The following is a 20,953-nucleotide window of genomic DNA, read 5'->3' on the forward strand; positions in this document are numbered from 1 at the left end:
GGCCTGCCAAGTGATACATTTTTAGGTCTGGAAGCCGCACTCCCCCCAACCTCTCGGGTCTGCAGACAAACCTCCCTCTAGCAGATTTTTTCCCCATATAAACGAGACTTGAATGGACCCTAATTTTCTTAAAAAGTTAGCAGGAATATTGATGGGGAGAGCCTGTAGAATATACAGGACCCTCGGTAATATGTTCATCTTAAAAATGTGGCATCTGCCAAACCAGGTTAAGGATATCTTGGACCACCTATCACAGTCAGCTTGAATAGATGTTAAAAGGCTAGGGATGTTCCATTGATATACAGGATTGATGTCTGCAGATAGTCTTACTCCTAAATATTTCAGGTGTTGAGTAGACCATTTGAAACTGAAGGACTTCTGTAAAGATCTTACAAGTTCCGGGGAAGAATTAATATTAAGCGTCTTGGATTTTGAAAAATTAATCTGGAAATTAGACAATTGGGCATATGTTGTGAATTCATTCATTAGGTTAGGCAGAGAGATCTTAGGTGAGGAAACGAAGAAAAGAAGGTCATCAGCGTATGTTGCTACTTTATAAGTGTTTTGAAGTACATGAATACCCGAGATATTGGGGTTGGCTCTAACATGTCTAAGAAAGGGTTCAAGGGTGAGGATGAAAATGAGCAGGGACAGAGGGCATCCCTGTCGTGTGCCATTATAAATATAAAACGGATCTGAAAGTGCATCGTTCACCCGGACCCTGGCGGAAGGGACTGAATATAGAGACAGGATCCACTGGAGCATCCTTGTTCCCAGACCCAGGTGAATGAGGGTCTCTTCCATGAAAACCCAATTGACCCTATCAAATGCCTTCTCGGCATGAGTGGATAAGAGGATTGATGGGACATTCCGGGATTTACTGTAGCATGATGAATTAAGTTAATAGACTTAATAGTATTATCTCTGGCCGCTCGGCCTGGCATAAATCCAGCTTGGTCCGGGTGAACGATTGGGGTTTCATGTTTTTTTAAAAAGCTACTAATGCCCTAAAAAATAAAACTGTACCTGCTGAAGCCTCTTCCATTCTAGTGCCGCCTTTCTGAAGTTCCCTTCTCTATTTTCAGGAATGCAGCAATGATGTCTCGTCTTCAGCACCTAAACGCTGCAGCCGATTGCTTGGCTCAGCGGCTTCATTCTGTTATGAACAGCTGACATGTGCCCGCAATAGGCGCGAGCGGAATCGCCGTCCGCCCGCGCCTATTAACTAGTTAAATGCCGCTGTCAAAGCTGACAGCGTGCATTTAAATAGCATTTCCGGCCGCCGGGCCGGAAATGACGTCACCGCCGACCCCCGTCATGTGATCGGGGGTCGGCGTCATGTTGCCTGGACAACCAGAGGTCTCTATGAGACCTCTATAGTTGTTCCAGGCATATGGCTTTCAGCGCCACCCGGTGGTCGGTGCTGAAAGCACAGCAGTAAATCTGCCACATATGGGCGATCTGCTCATCGCCCATATGTAGCAGAGCCGATCGGGTTGCGCAAGCTTTTAGCCTCCTATGGAGGCTATTGAAGCATGCCAAAAGTAAAAAAAAAAAAATGTTTAAAAATAAAAAAACCTAAAAGTTCAAATCACCCCCCTTTCGCCTCAATCAAAATAAAACCGTAAAAAAAAAAATCCCACATACACATATTAGGTATCGCCGCGTTCAGAATCGCCCGATCTATCAATAAAAAAAAAGCATTAACCCGATCGCTAAACGGCGTAGCGAGAAAAAAATTAAAAACGCCAGAATTACGTTTTTTTGGTCACCAAGACATTGCATTAACATGCAATAACGGGCGATCAAAAGAACATATCTGCACAAATGTGGTATCATTAAAAACGTCAGTCCGGCACGGAAAAAATAAGCCCTCACCCGACCCCAGATCATGAAAAATGGAGACGCTACGGGTCTCGGAAAATTGCGCAAATTTTTTTATTTTTATTTAGCAAACTTTGGAATTTTTTTTCACCACTTAGATAAAAGAGGACATAGACATGTTTGGTGTCTATGACCTCATAATGACCTGGACAATCATAATGGCAGGTGAGATTTAGCATCTAGTGAACTTAACAAAAAAGCCAAGCAAAAAACAAGTGTGGGATTGCACTTTTTTTGCAATTTCACCGCACTTGGAATTTTTTTCCCGTTTTCGAGTACACGATATGGTAAAACCAATGATGTAATTTAAAAGTACAACTCGTCCCGCAAAAAATAAGCCCTCACATGGCCATATAAACGGAAAAATAAAAAAGTTATGGCTCTGGAAAGAAGGGGAGGGAAAAATGAAAATGTAAAACGAAAAATTCCCCTTGTCATTAAGGGGTTAAAGAGCAGCAATCCATCTCGGTGTGCTGTGTGAGATCTCCCTTCTGCTCCCAATGGATTGCAAATTAGCTAACATATGCAGAGGGGTCCACTGGTGAAAATGCTGGATCAAGTTATATAATGGCCAGAAATAGTGTTAGTTCTCATGTACACACTGGACAGCTTATTCTGTATAGTTACCTATTGGAGTGCTGCCTATCCTCTGTGAACCTGGATATATATATATATATATATATATATAATATGTACTAGCTATGAACCCGTTCTACGCTCGGGTGGCGAACATTTTTATTGGTATATGGTCTCCCATCCTGGTATGTGCTGCCCCCCTCCTATCCTGGTATGCATGGTACCCTATTCCTCATCCTGGTATGCATGGACCCTCCCAATCCTGGTAAGCATGGTCCCCTCACCCCCCAATCCTGGTATGCATGGTACCCCCTTATCCCTATCCTGGTATGTATGGTTCCCTCACTCCCCTATCCTGGTACGCATGGTCCCCCTCACCCACCTATCCTGGTACGCATGGTCCCCTCCCGTATCCTGGTTTGCATGGTCCTCTCACCCCGCTATCCTGGTATGCATGGTCCCCTCACCCCCCCTATCCTGGTATGCATGGTCCCCTCACCCCCTTTTGTGGTATGCATGGTCCCCTCACCCCCTTTTGTGGTATGCATGGTCCCCTGACCCCCCCCTTTCGTGGTATGCATGGTGCTCTCACCCCCCTTTCGTGGTATGCATGGTGCTCTCACCCCCCTTTCGTGGTATGCATGGTGCTCTCACCCCCCTTTCGTGGTATGCATGGTGCCCTCACCCCCCTTTTGTGGTATGCATGGTGCCCTCACCCCCTTTTGTGGTATGCATGGTCCCCTCACCCCCCTTTCGTGGTATGCATGGTGCTCTCACCCCCCTTTCGTGGTATGCATGGTGCTCTCACCCCCCTTTCGTGGTATGCATGGTGCTCTCACCCCCCTTTCGTGGTATGCATGGTGCTCTCACCCCCCTTTCGTGGTATGCATGGTGCTCTCACCCCCCTTTTGTGGTATGCGTGGTCCCCTCACCCCCCTTTCGTGGTATGCATGGTCTTCTCACCCCCTATCCTGGTATGCATGGTGCTCTCACCCCCCTTTTGTGGTATGCATGGTCCCCTCACACCCCTATCCTGGTATGCATGCTACCCTACACCCCTATTAAACTGCACACATACAAAAAAAAAAAAAAAAAAAAGAACATTTATACTCACCCTTCTTTCTTGTGCTCCAGCGTTGTCACGTTCTGCTGGAGGCCGGGGGAGGAGTCAGGCGCCGGAGTACACGCATGCCCATAGCTTGCGCAGTCTATAAAGGCTTCGGACAGAGTGACGCTTAGCCCGTTATATTATAGATGTGTGCTGGCCAAAAGAAGAGATGGAAGCTGCAGATGTGAAGACAAAAGCTCCTCACAATGCATGGAGGTCTTTATCCTAAGTCTAATATCCAAAGATTGTATACCAACAGAAAGGAGGGTGGACTGAGGCTTGATAAGCATCCAAGCTTCCATCACAGATGAAACAAGGAGTTATCCAGGACTACAGCAGAAAAATGGAACCAAAAGATGAGATGCTGAGAGAAAGCCTAAGGCAGCAACAACAGATCTGGAAGGAAGAACAGCCATGGCAAGACAAGCCACTGCATGGGATGTGCAATCGACAGATAATGGAGGTGGCTGACATGGTGAAATCCTACCAATGGCTGGAGAAAGCTGGACTCAGACAGCACAGAGGCACTAATCATAGCAGCACAAGAGCAAGCACTAAGTACCAGATCCATAGAAACCGTAATCTACCACACAAGAAAAGACCCAAGGTGCAGACTATGCAACAAAACCTCAGAAACCATCCAACACCTAGTGGCAAGATACAAAATGCAGCCTTGCAGCACTGGGGTCCTGGGTTCGAATCCCACCAAGGACAACATCTGCAAGGAGTTTGTATGTTCTCCCTGTGTTTGTGTGGGTTTCCTCCGGATAGGGAACTTAGATTGTGAGCCCCATTGGGGACAGTGATGATTGTGTGCAAACTGTAAAGCGCTGCGGAATATGTTAGCGCTATATAAAAATAAAGATTATTATTATTATTATTATTAAATGCAAGCAGGAACAGTGTATACTGAACGCCACAACCAAGTAGCGGGAATTGTATACAGGAACCTCTGCACAGCATATGAGCTAAGTCCCCCGAAGTCCAGGTGGGAGACTTCAGAAAAAGTGGTTGAAAATGAAAGGGCTATAATCCTGTGGGACTTCAAGATCCAGACAGATAAGCAGGTGTTGGCTAACCAACCAGACATTGTCATAGTAGACAAGGATCAGAAGCCAGCAAATAGATGTGGCAGTGCCAAGTGACAGCAACATCAGTAAGAAGGAATATGAGAAGCTGGAGAAATACCAAGACCTCAAAGGAGAACTGGAGAAGATGTAGAAGGTGAAGGCAACAGTGATTCCAGTGGTGATAGGAGCACTTGGAGCAGTGACCCCTAAGTTGGGAAAATGGCTACAACAGATCCCAGGAGCAATATCTGAACTCTGTCCAGAAAAGCGCAAAGCTGGACGCAACTAACATCTTGTGCAGAACCCTCAAACTCCCAGGCCACTGGTAGAGGACCCGAGAATGAGAAAGGACAAAAAAAAAAAACACCCTATGGCTGTTGTTAATTGGTGTTGGATCCTACCTGTCCTTTTAACTTTGCAGGCGTTTGATCTGGTATAGGTATGTCTGTTAAAGGTTAGAGTTTAATCAAAGACAGGTTGCCTTGTCGCAGCTGGTGGGCATACATGAATAGTCCAATTTATGGGCTAAGGATTTTTACTTTATAATCAACTAGCTGAAGAGCCAGGCATTGCCTAGGCATAGTAACTAACTGTGGTTAGTTCTTACAAACCACAGCAATACTGTCTGCTATGCTGTGTATCTAATCCTATCCTGTGTAATACTGACTGATGAGCTGTGTATCTAATCCTATCCTGTGTGATACTGTCTGCTAAGCCGTGTATCTAATCCTATCCTGTGTAATACTGACTGCTGAGCTGTGTATCTAATCCTATCCTGTGTGATACTGCCTGCTGAGCTGTGTATCTAATCCTATCCTGTGTGATACTGACTGCTGAGCTGTGTATCTAATCCTACCCTGTGTGATACTGTCTGCTAAGCCGTGTATCTAATCCTATCCTGTGTGATACTGACTGCTGAGCTGTGTACCTAATCCTATCCTGTGTAATACTGACTGCTGAGCTGTGTATCTAATCCTATCCTGTGTGATACTGTCTGCTAAGCCGTGTATCTAATCCTATCCTGTGTAATACTGACTGCTGAGCTGTGTATCTAATCCTATCCTGTGTAATACTGACTGCTGAGCTGTGTATCTAATCCTATCCTGTGTGATACTGACTGCTGAGCTGTGTATCTAATCCTATCCTGTGTAATACTGACTGCTGAGCTGTGTATCTAATCCTATCCTGTGTGATACTGACTGCTGAGCTGTGTATCTAATCCTATCCTGTGTAATACTGACTGCTGAGCTGTGTATCTAATCCTATCCTGTGTGATACTGTCTGCTAAGCCGTGTATCTAATCCTATCCTGTGTAATACTGACTGCTGAGCTGTGTATCTAATCCTATCCTGTGTAATACTGACTGCTGAGCTGTGTATCTAATCCTATCCTGTGTGATACTGACTGCTGAGCTGTGTATCTAATCCTATCCTGTGTAATACTGACTGCTGAGCTGTGTATCTAATCCTATCCTGTGTGATACTGACTGCTGAGCTGTGTATCTAATCCTATCCTGTGTAATACTGACTGCTGAGCTGTGTATCTAATCCTATCCTGTGTGATACTGACTGCTGAGCTGTGTATCTAATCCTATCCTGTGTAATACTGACTGCTGAGCTGTGTATCTAATCCTATCCTGTGTGATACTGTCTGCTAAGCCGTGTATCTAATCCTATCCTGTGTAATACTGACTGCTGAGCTGTGTATCTAATCCTATCCTGTGTAATACTGACTGCTGAGCTGTGTATCTAATCCTATCCTGTGTGATACTGACTGCTGAGCTGTGTATCTAATCCTATCCTGTGTAATACTGACTGCTGAGCTGTGTATCTAATCCTATCCTGTGTGATACTGCCTGCTGAGCTGTGTATCTAATCCTATCCTGTGTGATACTGACTGCTGAGCTGTGTGTCTAATCCTACCCTGTGTGATACTGTCTGCTAAGCCGTGTATCTAATCCTATCCTGTGTGATACTGACTGCTGAGCTGTGTACCTAATCCTATCCTGTGTAATACTGACTGCTGAGCTGTGTATCTAATCCTATCCTGTGTGATACTGTCTGCTAAGCCGTGTATCTAATCCTATCCTGTGTAATACTGACTGCTGAGCTGTGTATCTAATCCTATCCTGTGTGATACTGGGCACCCCCCCTGCAGCCTGTGTCAGAGGGTGGTCTGTGTTGGCACGGTAATAAATTATTTCCAGCTTTACAGAACGACGATAACACCATAGAAATATAATAGGCCTCAGCTACCACAACTGTCTACAAAGAAAACTTTTGCTCATAGCAACCAATCACTGCTCAGCTTCTTTTAAACAGCCCTGGTGAAATGAAAGATGCTTAGTGATTGGTTGCTATGTGGCGTGGGCATGGCTGATAGATAGATATATATATATATATATATATATATATATATATATTTATATATACACACACACACACACACACACACACACACACACACCCACACCTCTGGAAAAACTTAAGAGACCACCACATCAAAACCCCAAAACCCTGTCATGGGCAGCCCATTCTACAGACCTGAACCCCATTCAAAACCTCTGGAATGTAATCAAGAGGATGATGGATAGTCACAGGCCATCAAACAAAGAACTGCTTACATTTTTGCGCAAGAAGCAGTGTGAAAGACTGGTGGCAAGCATGCCAAGACGCATGAAAGCTGTTTTAATATCATGGTTATTCTACAAAATATTGATTTCTGAACTCTTCTTGAGTTAAAACATCAGTATTGTTATTTCTAAATGATTATGAACTTGTTTTCTTTGCATTAATTGAGGTCTGAAAGCACTGGTTTGTTTTTTTTGGTTTTTTTTTTTTGGTTTTTTTTATTTTGACCATTTTTCTTTGTGAGAAAAAAAATACACAATTAAGGCTAAGTTCACACGTACCGGAACTCTCGCGGAAATTACAGCGAGAATTCCGGAATTCCATTCCGCGGGAAAATCGCATTTTAAATTCCTGCGATTTTCCCGCGGAAAAACTAGCATTTTGCAAGCGTATTTAGCTTGCAAAATGCTAGCGTTTTCCAAGCGATCTGTAGCATCGCTTGGAGAACTGATTGACAGGTAGGTCACACTCGTCAAACATAGTGTTTGACGAGTGTGACCAACTTTTTACTACTGAGGCCGCCTATGCAGCATCAGTAGTAAAAGATAAAATGCAAAAAATAATAAAAAATGGTGTTATTCCTTCCGGCGTCCCGCACAGCCGTTCCCAGTAATCCTTTGCGAAAATGCCCGCGATGACGTCCGTTCTCGTGGGATCGCGATATCTCGCGGTAATTCGCGATGACGTCGCGTGAATGACCGCGAGACTTCGCAAAGGCTTACTGGGAACGAGAGCGTGGAGAGAGGCGGGATGGCTGCGCGGGACGTCGGAAGGTAAGAATAGCAATATTTTTTATTTTAAATTCTATTTTTTACAGGGATATGGTACCCAAAGCCCAGAGGACAGTCTCCTCTCCTCCGGACCGTGGGTACCATCCGCAAATGTTCTGCTTACTTTCCGCATGGTGTGCACAGCCACATGCGGGAAGTAAGCGGAACAATGCATTCCTATGGGTGCGGGATCGCCGCGATTCCGCAAAATTAGCATACTGCGGTTTTTACCGCGAAGCGATTCCGCCACGGTAAAAACCGCAGCATTAGCACAGCATTGCGGAATCCCATAGGAATGCATGGGTTGCTTATTTTTCACGTTTTTGCGGCAAAATCGCACGGTTAAAACCGCCACGGAAACGCGAAAAAAACGCCACGTGTGAACTCAGCCTTATTGTTTGGAAATTCTGAGACATTGTCAGAAGTTTATAGATTAAAGAACAATTTACTCAAAAATATACCTAGAAAGAGAAAAATCAGTCAAATGTAACGTTTGAAAGTGGTCTCTTTGCCAGAGCTGTACATATATATAATGAGATGATGACCTTAAATAGATTAACACTTAGGATTAAAATAATTTTTAGCTAAATGTTAATCTATTTGAGGTCATCATCTCATTATGTTGTTTTTTTTATAAACTTTAATACATTTTTTTTCCTAGTTTTAATGATGCTTCGTTTGAAAATCCAAAACAGTCAAATGAGTTATAGTCAGGGTGTAGAGGCTGTGGTCACGGTCACTGCTTCAACCTTTGCCCCCTCCCTGAAGAGAAGCGTCTTTACTGACTCCCGTATGAGTCGGTTGTCAATTCTGACATATGCTCACTAGATTCTAGTCCCTGTGCAGTATACACAGTAATCGTGCGCACACTCATCGGCACTGATCATAAGTAAGTAGTTGGCACATGAGCACACTGTTGGTGCACATTTGTAAAAAGCCAGAGTGCTGGAAAAGAAGATGGGGAAAAAAGGGAAACCATGAGCAAAATATCTCAATTTTATTTCACATAAAGTATGAGCAAGCACCACATACAGAAATACATGCACGCGTAGCCATACTATCAATGAGGTTATTAATGGTTGTCAGATGAGTGTTCTGCCACACTGAATGCACTTGGACACACAAATCATCAAGATTCTCTACTGGCAGCGCTTATTGCAAGTGCTGACCAATGACATCCCAGATGTTCTGACTGGCAAACAAATCCAGAGACGCCACAGGCCATGGTAGCAGGTTTAGGACGTGCAGGCAACTCACAGTAGCATGAGCAATATGTGGCCTGGCATTGTCGTGATGAATGCAAAGACAAAATTGCTCAGGCAGGACTCTAAACCTAATATTTTTCAGTGTAAAAGAAAATCGTAGAAGTCAGCTCAGCAATGCGTAAGATACCTGTGCCACGAGGAGGAATGGAGCTGCCCAGGGCTGCAGCAGCAAATAGGATAAAAAAGGTAGATTCTCCAGCGAACGTCCTTGGGTAAGAAAAATGTCACCTCTTTGTAGTCTGGCCTGCTATGTGCTATCATTCCTGGATTTTAATGTTTGTGAAGTAAACTTCATGTTTTACTTACCTGAGGATGTTTCGCTGGAGAATCTACTTTTTTTTCCCCTAATATTTATCAAGTCTACAAATGTAAAGGCCAGGAAGGATTCAGCTGTAATTAAAACAGCCTTAGGTTAATTTCATATATTCAGTTTTATATACGGTGTGTGTGTGTGTGTGTGTGTGTGTGTATGTATATATGTGTAATAATAAATATATATATATATATATATACACATACACACACAGTGGGGGGGAAATAAGTATTTTATCCCTTGCTGATTTGTTTGCCCACTGACAGCCGTGTGCAGCCTATAATTTTAAGGGTAGGTTAATTTTAACATTGAGAGAGAATATCAAAAAACAAAATCCAGAAAATCACATTGTATAAATTCTATCAATTTATTTGCATTTTGCAGTGTGACATAAGTATTTGATCTCCTGCCACCCATTGAGTTCTGGCTCCTACGGACCAGTTAGACACTACTAATCAACTCGTTATCTGAATTAAAGACAGCTGTATTACATAGTCACCTTTTATAAAAGACTCCTGTCCCCAGACTCAATCAGTCAGATTCTAACCTATACAACATGGCCAATGCCAAAGAGCTTTCTAAGGATGTCAGGGACAAGTTCATAGACCTGCACAAAGCTGGAATGGGCTACAAAACCATACGTAAGACGCTGGGTGAGAAGGAGACAACTGTTGGTGCAATAGTAAGAAAAAGGAAGAAATACAAAATGACTCAATCGACATCGATCTGGGGCACCATACAAAATCTCACCTCTTGGGGGGGAATCCTTGATCATGAGGAAGGTGAGAGATCAGCCTAAACTACATGGGAGGAATTTGTTAATGATCTCAAAGCAGCTTGGGCCACAGTCATCAAGAAAACCATTGGTAACACATTATGCCGTAAAGGTTTTAAATCCTGCAGTGCCTGCAAGGTTTTCCTGCTCAAGAAGGCACTTGTGCAGGCCCTTCTGAAGTTTGCCAGTGAACACCTGGATGATTCTGTGAATGATTAGGAGAAGGTGCTGTCTTCAGAGGAGACAAAAATTGAGGTCTTTGGAATTAACTCAAGTCACCGTCAGGGCTGTGGAGTCGGAGTCGGTGCTCATTTTGGTGGAGTCGGAGTTGGAGTCGGTATAAAATGGACCGACTCCGACTCCTAAAATATATAATAAATTGGGTACAGTAATTCAATGCAGGATGTGCTGAATATTTTTTCATAGGAGTTTGGGAAAGTTATGAAATGTCCTATAAATGGCTGTTATATTCCTGATCTAAGGCTACATTCACACACAGCGTTTTTCCTGTGTTTTTTGAGGATACGTTTTTCAGCTGCAAAAGCTGATCATCTTTTTAAAAAACTGCATCACCTGAAAGGTTTTTGAGCTTATAGATAATGTTTTCAATAGCAAAAGCAGATTAGAAATCTGCTCTATCTATCCATTTATCCATATCTGTCTATCCATATCGTATCTGTACCAAAAAGAATGAAAACCGGGTAGTACACCAATATATATTCTGTTCTATCTAAATATCTTGATTATTGGATCATAAAAATGATTAAATGTCTGAGGTTCACATTGTACTACAATAAATTTTTCACTTAAATATAAGCAATATGTTTGGGAGTCGGAGTCGTGGAGTCGGAGTTGGAGTCGGAGTCGGTGTAAGGGAAATTGAGGAGTCGGAGTCGGAGTCACAGGTTTGGCTTACCGACTCCACAGCCCTGGTCACCGTGTTTGGAGGAAGGGAAATGCTGCCTATGACCCAAAGAACACCATCCCCACTGTCAAGCATGGAGGTGAAAACATTATTTTTTGGGGGTGTTTCTCTGCTAAGGGCACAGGACTACTTCATTGCATCAATGAGAGAATGGATGGAGCCGTGTACCGTAAAATCCTGAGTGACAACTTGCTTTCCCTCCTGCCTGGACACTAAAAATAGGTTGTAGCTGGGTCTTCCAGCAAGACAAAGACCCAAAACATACAGCCAAGGCAACAAAGGAGTGGCTCAAAAAGAAGCACATTAAGGTCATGGAGTGGCCTAGCCAGTCTCCAGACCTTAAGCCCATAGAAAACTTATGGAGGGAGTTGAAGCTCTGAGTTGCTAAGCGACAGCCTCAAAATCTTAGTGATTTAGAGATGATCTGCAAAGCGGAATGGACCAAAATTCCTCCTGACATGTGCGCAAACCTCATCAACTACAAAAAAAGTCTGACTGCTCTGCTTGCCAACAAGGGTTTTGCCACCAAGTATTAAGTCTTGTTTGCCAGAGGGATCAAATACTTATTTCTCGCTGCAAAATGCAAATAAATTTATATAATTTATACAATGTGATTTTCTGGATTTTAGTTTTGATATTCTATCTCTCAATGTTATAATTAACCTACCCTTTAAAATTAAATTATAGACCATTCATGTCTTTGTCAGTGGGCAAAATAACAAAATCAGCAAGGGATCAAATACTTAATTCCCCCACTGTATTTATAATGTTATTTTGGAAACCTGACTACAGCTTGGCATGTCCAACTAATTTGAGTGAGTCCAGTTTTAAGGATTTTAGTTCTTAATCACCTAGTGTTATACTCCTGCTTTGCGTAAACAATTCTAATTATTTATATCGGAATTTCCAGTCATTTTTTAGTTCTGCGACCTTCTTTCAAAGAATGAAGCTGGTGAATACTTTTTAACAGACATGGATTCCTTTTTCTTGTTCACCCTGATATAGATCTCCCTGCATATGTAGTAGAACTATGAATAATGTAAAGTATTTTAACCTACATTGGCTGTCTGGTGTTAATACTATGTGATGCGCTGGACAGGTGGCAAACTCTGCTGTCTGTTGATGACCTGGTGGAGAAGCTCCTCAAGCAACTGCAGGCACGTGGAGAACTGGATAACACCTTTATCTTCTTCACATCTGACAATGGCTACCACACAGGTAAACACTTTTTTTTTTTTTTTTAATTTGTCTCTCCTGTATCCATACTATAAGTAGAAGGTGAGGATATGGATTCTGAAATGCATAATTTTAGGAGCCATAGTATTAGAGAAGATATTAGAAACTCCTTTCCCTAGTTTAGCTATTATTATTACAGAAATCCCATCAGCCTAATACCCTTCCAGTCCTAGACCTAGAAGTACATGCAAGATTGTATGGAGCTGAACTAGGAAACTTTTTTGCAATATTCAGTCTTATCTAATTTTACAGGTATTCTAGGCAAGGATAAAATATCCAGTCAATTCATAGTGTTGGGTCTAGTATACAGTATACCAATTTACTGCATAGGCAATGAAAATGATAAACTATGTACAAAAAAATACTGGCCACATTGACTACAAAACTTTTACACTGTGAATATGGTTTGTTGTATGCCCTGTAAGCACGGGTCATAGTATCTACTGTACCAGGTATTTCTTGTCTTTGTTGTAGGGCAGTTCTCCTTGCCAATCGATAAAAGACAACTCTATGAGTTTGACATTAAGGTCCCATTACTTGTCCGTGGGCCTGGGGTAAAGCCTAACCAGACAAGCCAGGTAAATTCAATGGAATAGAGTTAAGATTTAAACTTGTGTGCATTTACGTATTCTACCCGGAAATTCTGGGTGGGGAGATCCTCTATAAATGTGGACTAGAAGAATAAAGGTGCCGCCATTGATTACAAACTGTTTCAGTTGTCCCTGCAGGAGCTAAGGCCTCATTCAAACATCCATTCTTCCTGTGCATGTTCTATTCATGTTTTTCCCAGATACAACATATAACAAATGTCTGTTTTTGTGGGGTTTTTTGTCCTTTTTTTTTTTTTTTTAGAGAATGAGGAAACGCTAAACTATTGAAATCCCGACCAAACATTGGTGAAAATTCTTATACAAAACACAGATGAATGTTTGTTTGTTTTTTTTTCTCTTTTGCATACAAGCAAAATTATTGACCTAAGGCTTTATTTTGTTTTTACAAAATTTGAGGAGTGGAAAGATAGAACGTTGTTCCCATTATCCTAGCGACATGTTGTGTTTGGCATATTATATGCTAAATATGTTGCAGCATAGATCCAGAACTACTTCTGCCTGTACAATGCTAGGAGTTGTGCTCCTCTGTTTAGTGTACGCCTGCATTATTACTAATGCATTCAGACTGAATGGCTGTTAAATTTAGCTATGGTCCAAAGTCAACTATTTTAACAGTTGCTTGGTTTTCAAAACTGTGTTCAAAATGCAGAGTACATCTCTATCTGGTATAACATTCCTTTCAAGCATACAGATTCTTTCTTCCCTTGGCATCAAAGACCTTGTCCTGTCCTGGATTTCCTCATAGCTTTCTGACCGCACATTCAGCGTTTCCCACTCCCACACTACCTCCTCATCCCGCCCCCTCTCTGTTGGAGTCCCCCAAGGCTCTGTCCTGGGGCCCGTACTTTTTTTCCATCTATACTCTTGGCCTAGGACAACTCATAAAGTCCCATGGCTTCCAGTACCACCTGTATACAGATGACACTCAGATCTACCTCTCTGGCCCAGATGTCACCTCTGCTGTCCAGAATCCCGGAGTGTCTATCAGCCATATCCTCCTTTTTCACCTCTCGCTTCCTAAAACTCAATGTAGACAAAACTGAACTCATTATCTTTCCTCCATCTCGCGTATCTTCCCTACCCGATCTATCTATTATGGTGAACGGCATGACACTCGCTCCCGCACCTGAAATCCGCTGCCTCGGAGAAACTCTCGTCTCTGCCCTGTCCTTCAAACCACACGTCCAAACTCTTGCCACCTCCTGTCGCCTCCAACTCAAAAATATTTCCAGAATCCGCCCCTTCCTCAGCCCTCAATCTACTAAAACTCTTGTACATGCCCTCATCATCTCCCGCCTTGACTACTGCAACACTCTCTTGCACCACTCCAGTCTGTCCTCAATTCTGCTGCCCGACTAATCCACCTCTCTCCTCGCTACTCCCATATCTCCCCTCTGCAAATCCCTCCATTGGCTTCCAATTCCCCAACAAATCCAGTTCAAATTACTAACACTGACCTACAAAGCCATCCACAACCTTTCCCCTCCCTATATCTCTGAACTTATCTCCCAATATCTTCCCTCATGTAATCTTCGATCCTCCCAAGACCTCCTACTCTCCTCCACACTTATTCGTTCCTCACATAACCGCCTCCAAGATTTCTCCCGAATATCCCCTGTCCTCTGGAATTCCATGCCTCAATACGTCCGATTATCCACCACCCTCGGATCCTTCAAATGGAACCTGAAAACCCATCTCTTCAGGAAAGCTTACAGCCTGCAATAACCATTCGGCCGCCTTATCACCACCAGAGCTGCTGCACCCCCGACCTTCTGTCTCTTCCCCACTATCCCATAGAATGTAAGTCCGCAAGGACAGGGTCCTCTCCCCTCTGTACCAGTCTGTCATTGTAAATTTGTTTACTGTTAATGATATCTATAACTTTGTATGTAACCCCTCTTCTCATGTACAGCACCATGGAATTAATGGCGCTATATAAATAAGCATAAAAGAAATTGTGTATTTGCTAGTGTCCAGGTAACATCATGTGTATTGTACACTTACTGTAGTCTATACGAGTCTGTATTTTAAATCCCTTAAATGAACAAACATTCACTTCAATTAATTGTCTCCCCTTTCTTGGACTGTGGATTGTTGTCATTCAGCTCAAGCTCTTACTTAAGATATGCCATGTTAAGAGGCAAATGGGTAGACAGGAAGCCTCCTTTTACCCCAGCATGTCACTCTCCACAAGGAGAAATGTTACTCCTTAGATGCCAGTCAGAGGCAGGTCATAAAGCCAAATCAGATCTCACGCTTTACACTGAAGGGAGGCAAAGTCCCAAAACACGTGTCTGCAAACTGAGATTCTGGTTTGACTTTTATCCCAAGTTATGTGGCAAGGTTCATTAAAGGATTGATAATGACTTTTAGAATTGCTACTTCCAAAGAGTAGCTCTAGAATTCAAGTCGTCTTCCTCTCTGAAGAGAGGTGTACGTAGGGTAAACACATTACAACGGTGGTGGATTAAGTTAAAGTAGTGGAGGTGTGCACTTGTGACTGTGCTAATTTGACACAACCACTCCACATTTAGCTTTGAGATAGACAATACAAAATAATATTGTGGTACTGTGTTAGCGAGAAAAGTCGATGTAAATAGTTGTCTCCCCCCCCCCCCCCCCCCAAAAAAAAAAAGAAAGAGAAGTATTAATGGAATAATGCCTTTTATTGGCTAACCAGAGAAATTTATATTTGCAAGCTTTTAGGGCTCAAAAGGCCCCTTTATCACGCTGTATTACAAGTGAATTACTGAGAAGAGATGGCAACATTTAAATAGGAATTACACAAGGACATGAGGTGATGCTAGCTAGAGACAGGCCAAGGAAATCAAACTAAGGTTTTAGTTATACATGCAGATGAGGTGGCAGTGTTCTACTAGCGATCTGAATACCTACTCGTGGAGGTGTGAACTGTGTCCATTTAATGAGTCATAAATCCAGGTGTCAAACTGAGTCCTACTGTTAGCGATTGAAACATATTTATAAACTTAACCCCTTCGCGACTAGACCTTTTTTTCATTTTCATTTTTTACTCCCTTTCTTCCCAGAGCCATAACTTTTTTATTTTTTTATTTTTCCGTCAATATGGCCATGTGAGGGCTTATTTTTTTGCTTGACGTGTTGTACTTTTGAACAACACCATTGGTTTTACCACATAGTGTACTCGAAAACGGGAAAGAAATTCCAAGTGCGGTGAAATTGCAAAAGAAAAAGTGCAATCCCACAATTGTTTTTTGTTTTGGCTTTTCTAGGTTCATTAAATGCTAAAACTGACCTGCCATTATGATTCTCCAGGTCATTACGAATTCATATATTAAGAGACTCGGCACTCAACTTAAGTGATAGTAAGCAAAACGTTTCGGTCTTGCATCAGACCTTCATCAGTTACTACAAACAAGATACAAAAATAAGGAAAAAAACAAATGAACAAAACAAAGTATATACAATAATCAGAGACCTGGTCAAAAATAGATTACACTAGTAATTAAGATCAATGCTAATGCGGCGTGGCCTGGAAGCTCATGGTGCAGGCTGCATAGTCAGGGAGCTCCTGCAGACACGAGCTACCACTCTGCTTCAAGCGGCTCAAACAGGCTGATTTTGTCACCTTTGTCTACTAGAGGACCCAGGGAGCACATAGCATGCCGCGAGGACCCCCGAAACTGCGCAGTAACCCAGCAAAGCTTACAGATTTCTACAGCAGGGAAGGGCTGCAGCAATCCAAGATGGCTCCGGCATCTCACTCAGGCTCTGCATCCTCCCATCCCTCCTCTAGGGACATCAGAGAGACAGTGGCGATGGAAACAGAAGATATTCCTCTTACCCAGGCCACAATGCAGCGCCTCTTGTCTTCCCTCAGGAAGGCTCTCCATGACGATATGAAAGGTATGATTGGGGAGCTTAGGCAAGACATTGTTTCCCTGGGTGACCGCACAGACCATATTGAGCAGAAAATGGTGGAATATGCGACTGCTCATAATGTCCTGGCTGATGATTACTCTGCCCTAGAGGAACGTTTTTCGACCCAGCAACTTAAACTATGGGATTTGGAGGACAGATCCCGCAGATGTAACATAAGACTTCGTGGTATTCCTGAGACTGTTACAGAGGCTGATCTGTCTGATCACTTTACGGCCTTTCTCAAAGAGGTTCTCCCTGATGCTCAATCCAGGCCCCTGGGAATAGAAAGGATTCACCGGGTGCCCAAACCCTCCCACATTAATCAATCTCTTCCCAGGGATGTGCTTGCCTGTCTCCACTCTTTTAGGGTAAAGGAAGATTTCATGCATGCAATGAGAGATCAGAGAACCCTTCCGGAGCCCTTTTCAAAAATTGCTGTTTTTCCGGATCTCTCGGCAGGGACCTTAGCCAGAAGAAGAGAGTTTGCGCCCCTGTGTAAGGTGTTAAGAGAAAATAGCATTCCTTATAACTGGGGTTTTCCGGTGAAGATCCGATTTGTGCATATGGAGACAAGATACGTTTTTCACTCACCTAAAAAGCTGGAACAAGCGCTTCGTGATTGGAACCTACTGGTCTCCCCAAAGAGGGGTAGTCCACAACCTGGTCGAGTACAGCCTTCGAGAAGAGTAAGAGCGGACTGGGAGACGGCAGGTTGACCTTCCTAAAACTACTCTAGGTGGCACACAGCCTTAAATTCTTCTTGTGGCCTCTGTCTGCAGATGGCTTTTCTTTCCCTGATGCAGCGTGGAAGAATGGTGTATTCAAAGGGACCTGGTTTTCCCTTTTTTCCCTCTCCTGATGCTGTTTATCTGCCCCATTGCAGTATTCATACTGCCTGTTACGTTTACATAGATGTTCTTTTTATTGTCTGTTTACTTGTTTCCCTCATTTTGATGTGTATCCCTTTTTGTCGTCCCTGGGTGTGTCTGGTGAGACGTGTTCTCCACAGTTTCGAAACCTTTTTTACACATGACAGTGAAACTTGTTTCTTTAAATGTTAGGGGGCTTAACTCGACGTTTAAACGCTCTATGTTGTGGGAGGAGGCTCGCCGAAATAAAGCAGATGTATTGTGTATACAGGAGTCCCATATGCTTGAAGGGGACAACCACCGGGTCCGTAGTCTCATGTATCCCACAGCCTTCTTTGCCAATAATACTTCAAAAAAAGCTGGTGTCTGTATCTTTGTTAAAAAGGATACTCCTTTTCAACTCCTCAATGAGATTGCGGACCCGGGAGGGAGATTTATTATTCTGAATTGTGTTATAGATGGTTCAGCATATTCTGTTGTTAATGTGTATGCCCCTAACCTCTCCCCTGTGAAATTTATGAGAGAATTGTTAAAAGTTGTGGAGGTGGAGGCTAGAGGCGGAGTTATTATATGTGGTGACTTTAATGTTGTCCCTTCAAGGGCTTTAGACTGTTCACCTCGCTCAAAAGTGGGTCGAGGTGAACTGAGCTCTCTCTGTTTGGAAAAACATTTACATGATGTCTGGAGATACTTGCATGCTACAGAGAGGGATTTTTCTTTCTTTTCCCATAGACACAGCTCCTACTCCAGAATTGACTACTTCCTAGTTGACAGCGGAACTCTCCCGGCATGTGTTTCGGCGGAGGTGGGAACAATCTCCTGGTCAGACCATGCTCCTGTCAGTTTGGAAATATCTGTGGGGTTTCGGCCACGGACTCCCTGGCAATGGAAACTAAATCCTGCTCTTTTAACTAGGCAGGAGGTGAGGACGGATGTGGAGGTGCAGCTGGCGGAATACTTCTCCATCAATGATAATCAGTCAGTTTCTGATGAAACTATATGGGAAGCCCACAAGGCTTTTGTTAGAGGCCTTTTTATACAAAGAGCATCCCAACTTAAAAGAGAGCGCGAGCACACTAGAGCGACCTTAGTGGCTGATTTGCAATGGTTGGAACGCATTAACAAGCTTAACCCGTCCCCTTTGGTCTCTAAACAACTGGCCTTAACCCGTTCACAACTCAGGTCCTTTCTATTAGATCAGCATGAGAAGTATTTGAGGAAAATGAAAACTTCTTTTTATGCAATGGGGGACAGAGCGGGTTCATTACTTGCTAAACGTATCAAAAAGAGGGAAAGGTTAGCTCATATTGAGGCTTTGCGAGATCATTCCGGAACCCTTATACGTAACCCCATCGCTATAGCTGAGGTATTTGCACAATTTTATTCTAAATTATATAACTTAGAGGGAGATGTGAATACCCCGCTTCCATCACAGACAGATATCCAAACCTATCTAGATTCCATCTCTCTCCCAAAATTGTCGCAGACCCAACTTGAGGCCCTTAACTCTCTTTTCTCTTTATCTGAAATAAAGCAGGTTATAAAAACTACTAAACTTATTTCCGCCCCAGGTCCAGATGGACTTCCTAACGATTATTATAGACGTTTTTCTTCTGTTCTTGCCCCATACCTCCTCCGTACTTTCTCCTCGTGGCAAAGGTCTGGGTCGGTCTCTGCTATCTCCCTTCAGGCTACCATTGTCACTATACCCAAGCCAGGTAAATCTACAGAGGACCCGGGAAATTATCGTCCCATCTCATTACTGAACTGTGATGTAAAAATTTTTTCTAAATTATTGGCATCTAGATTGAATGTAATTACCCTGTCCCTGGTTCATCCAGACCAGGTGGGTTTTGTGGCCGGTAGGAGGGCTGGAGATGGCACTAGACGTATGATTGACGTTATTGATGTGGCTGAAAAGATGGGTGTCCCCGGTGTGCTTCTCTCATTGGACGCAGAGAAGGCTTTTGACAGGGTACATTGGGGATACCTTAGCTCTGTCCTTAAAAAGTTCGGTTTTGATGGCCCAATATTGTCGGTTATTCTGTCGTTATACTCTAACCCTAATGCTAGGGTGCTATCTTCAGGTTTTTTGTCCTCCCCCTTCCAGATCACTAACGGAACCCGTCAGGGTTGCCCCCTGTCACCGATTATATTATATTTTCTTTGGCTATAGAACCCCTGGCTGAGTCCATAAGATCTAACAAAAATATTTCAGGTTATCATATAGGTTCACACCACCATTTGATTGGCTTATATGCGGATGACATTATTATCACTTGTACTGACTTGCATAAATCTTTACCGGCTGTTATGACTTCTCTGTCCTTATTCTCAGCAATTTCCTTTTATAAACTTAATGCGACTAAGTCTCTTATTTTTCCCATAGCAGTCCCTTCGCCGCTTCAAGAGAGACTGAAAACAGAACTCCCCTTTACATGGCGGGATGACGGAATTCCATACTTAGGTATAACCCTTACCCGCTCAAAATATATCGCCTCAACTAACATGGGAAACTTGGTCTCAGCTCTAAATTCCAAAATCTCTAGACACCCTTTACATGGTTTTTCATGGATAGCCCGAGTCCAAGCCTTTAAAATGTTTCTTCTCCCTAAAATTCTTTATTATTTTAGTTCCCTCCCTATTGTAATTCCTTCCAAATTCCTCACTAAACTCCAAAATATTACTAACCGATATATCTGGGCTAATAAAAAACCTAGAGTAGCGGGTAAAATTATGTATCTTCCATATACGGAAGGTGGCATGGGAGTTCCCTACATAGCCGGGTATTATAAGGCTGCTGTTTTAGAAGCGGTGAAAAAGTGGTGGTCAACCCCGCTTGAGAATTTGGGCTGGATACAGATAGAATCGAGCTTTGTCGAAGGGTCCTCATTACGGTGCCTACTAGAGGCAGAATCGCTCCGGCCGACGCCTTATTCCCCTCCGCTAATTACAATGCAGGCCACCCTTGTAGGTTGGAGACGAGTGGTGGGAGATTGGATCTCACTGCCGCCGAGCCTG

The 20,953-nt window shown here is 43.1% G+C and overlaps 1 protein-coding gene across 1 annotated transcript in view; it reads left to right on the forward strand.

Moving 5' to 3' along the window:
- The window catches only part of GNS (glucosamine (N-acetyl)-6-sulfatase), an 89,149-nt gene that overhangs the window by 52,106 nt on the left and 16,090 nt on the right, over nucleotides 1-20,953 (forward strand). The window contains exons 8-9 of the mRNA XM_073555454.1: nucleotides 12,416-12,534; nucleotides 13,027-13,130. Of these exons, the coding sequence (XP_073411555.1) occupies nucleotides 12,416-12,534; nucleotides 13,027-13,130 (223 nt within the window). The remainder of the gene's footprint in view (nucleotides 1-12,415; nucleotides 12,535-13,026; nucleotides 13,131-20,953) is intronic.

The sequence above is a fragment of the Dendrobates tinctorius genome, unplaced genomic scaffold, assembly GCF_039654945.1.
Source record: "Dendrobates tinctorius isolate UK_male_01 unplaced genomic scaffold, ASM3965494v1 ptg000224l, whole genome shotgun sequence".
Lineage (NCBI taxonomy): Eukaryota > Metazoa > Chordata > Amphibia > Anura > Dendrobatidae > Dendrobates > Dendrobates tinctorius.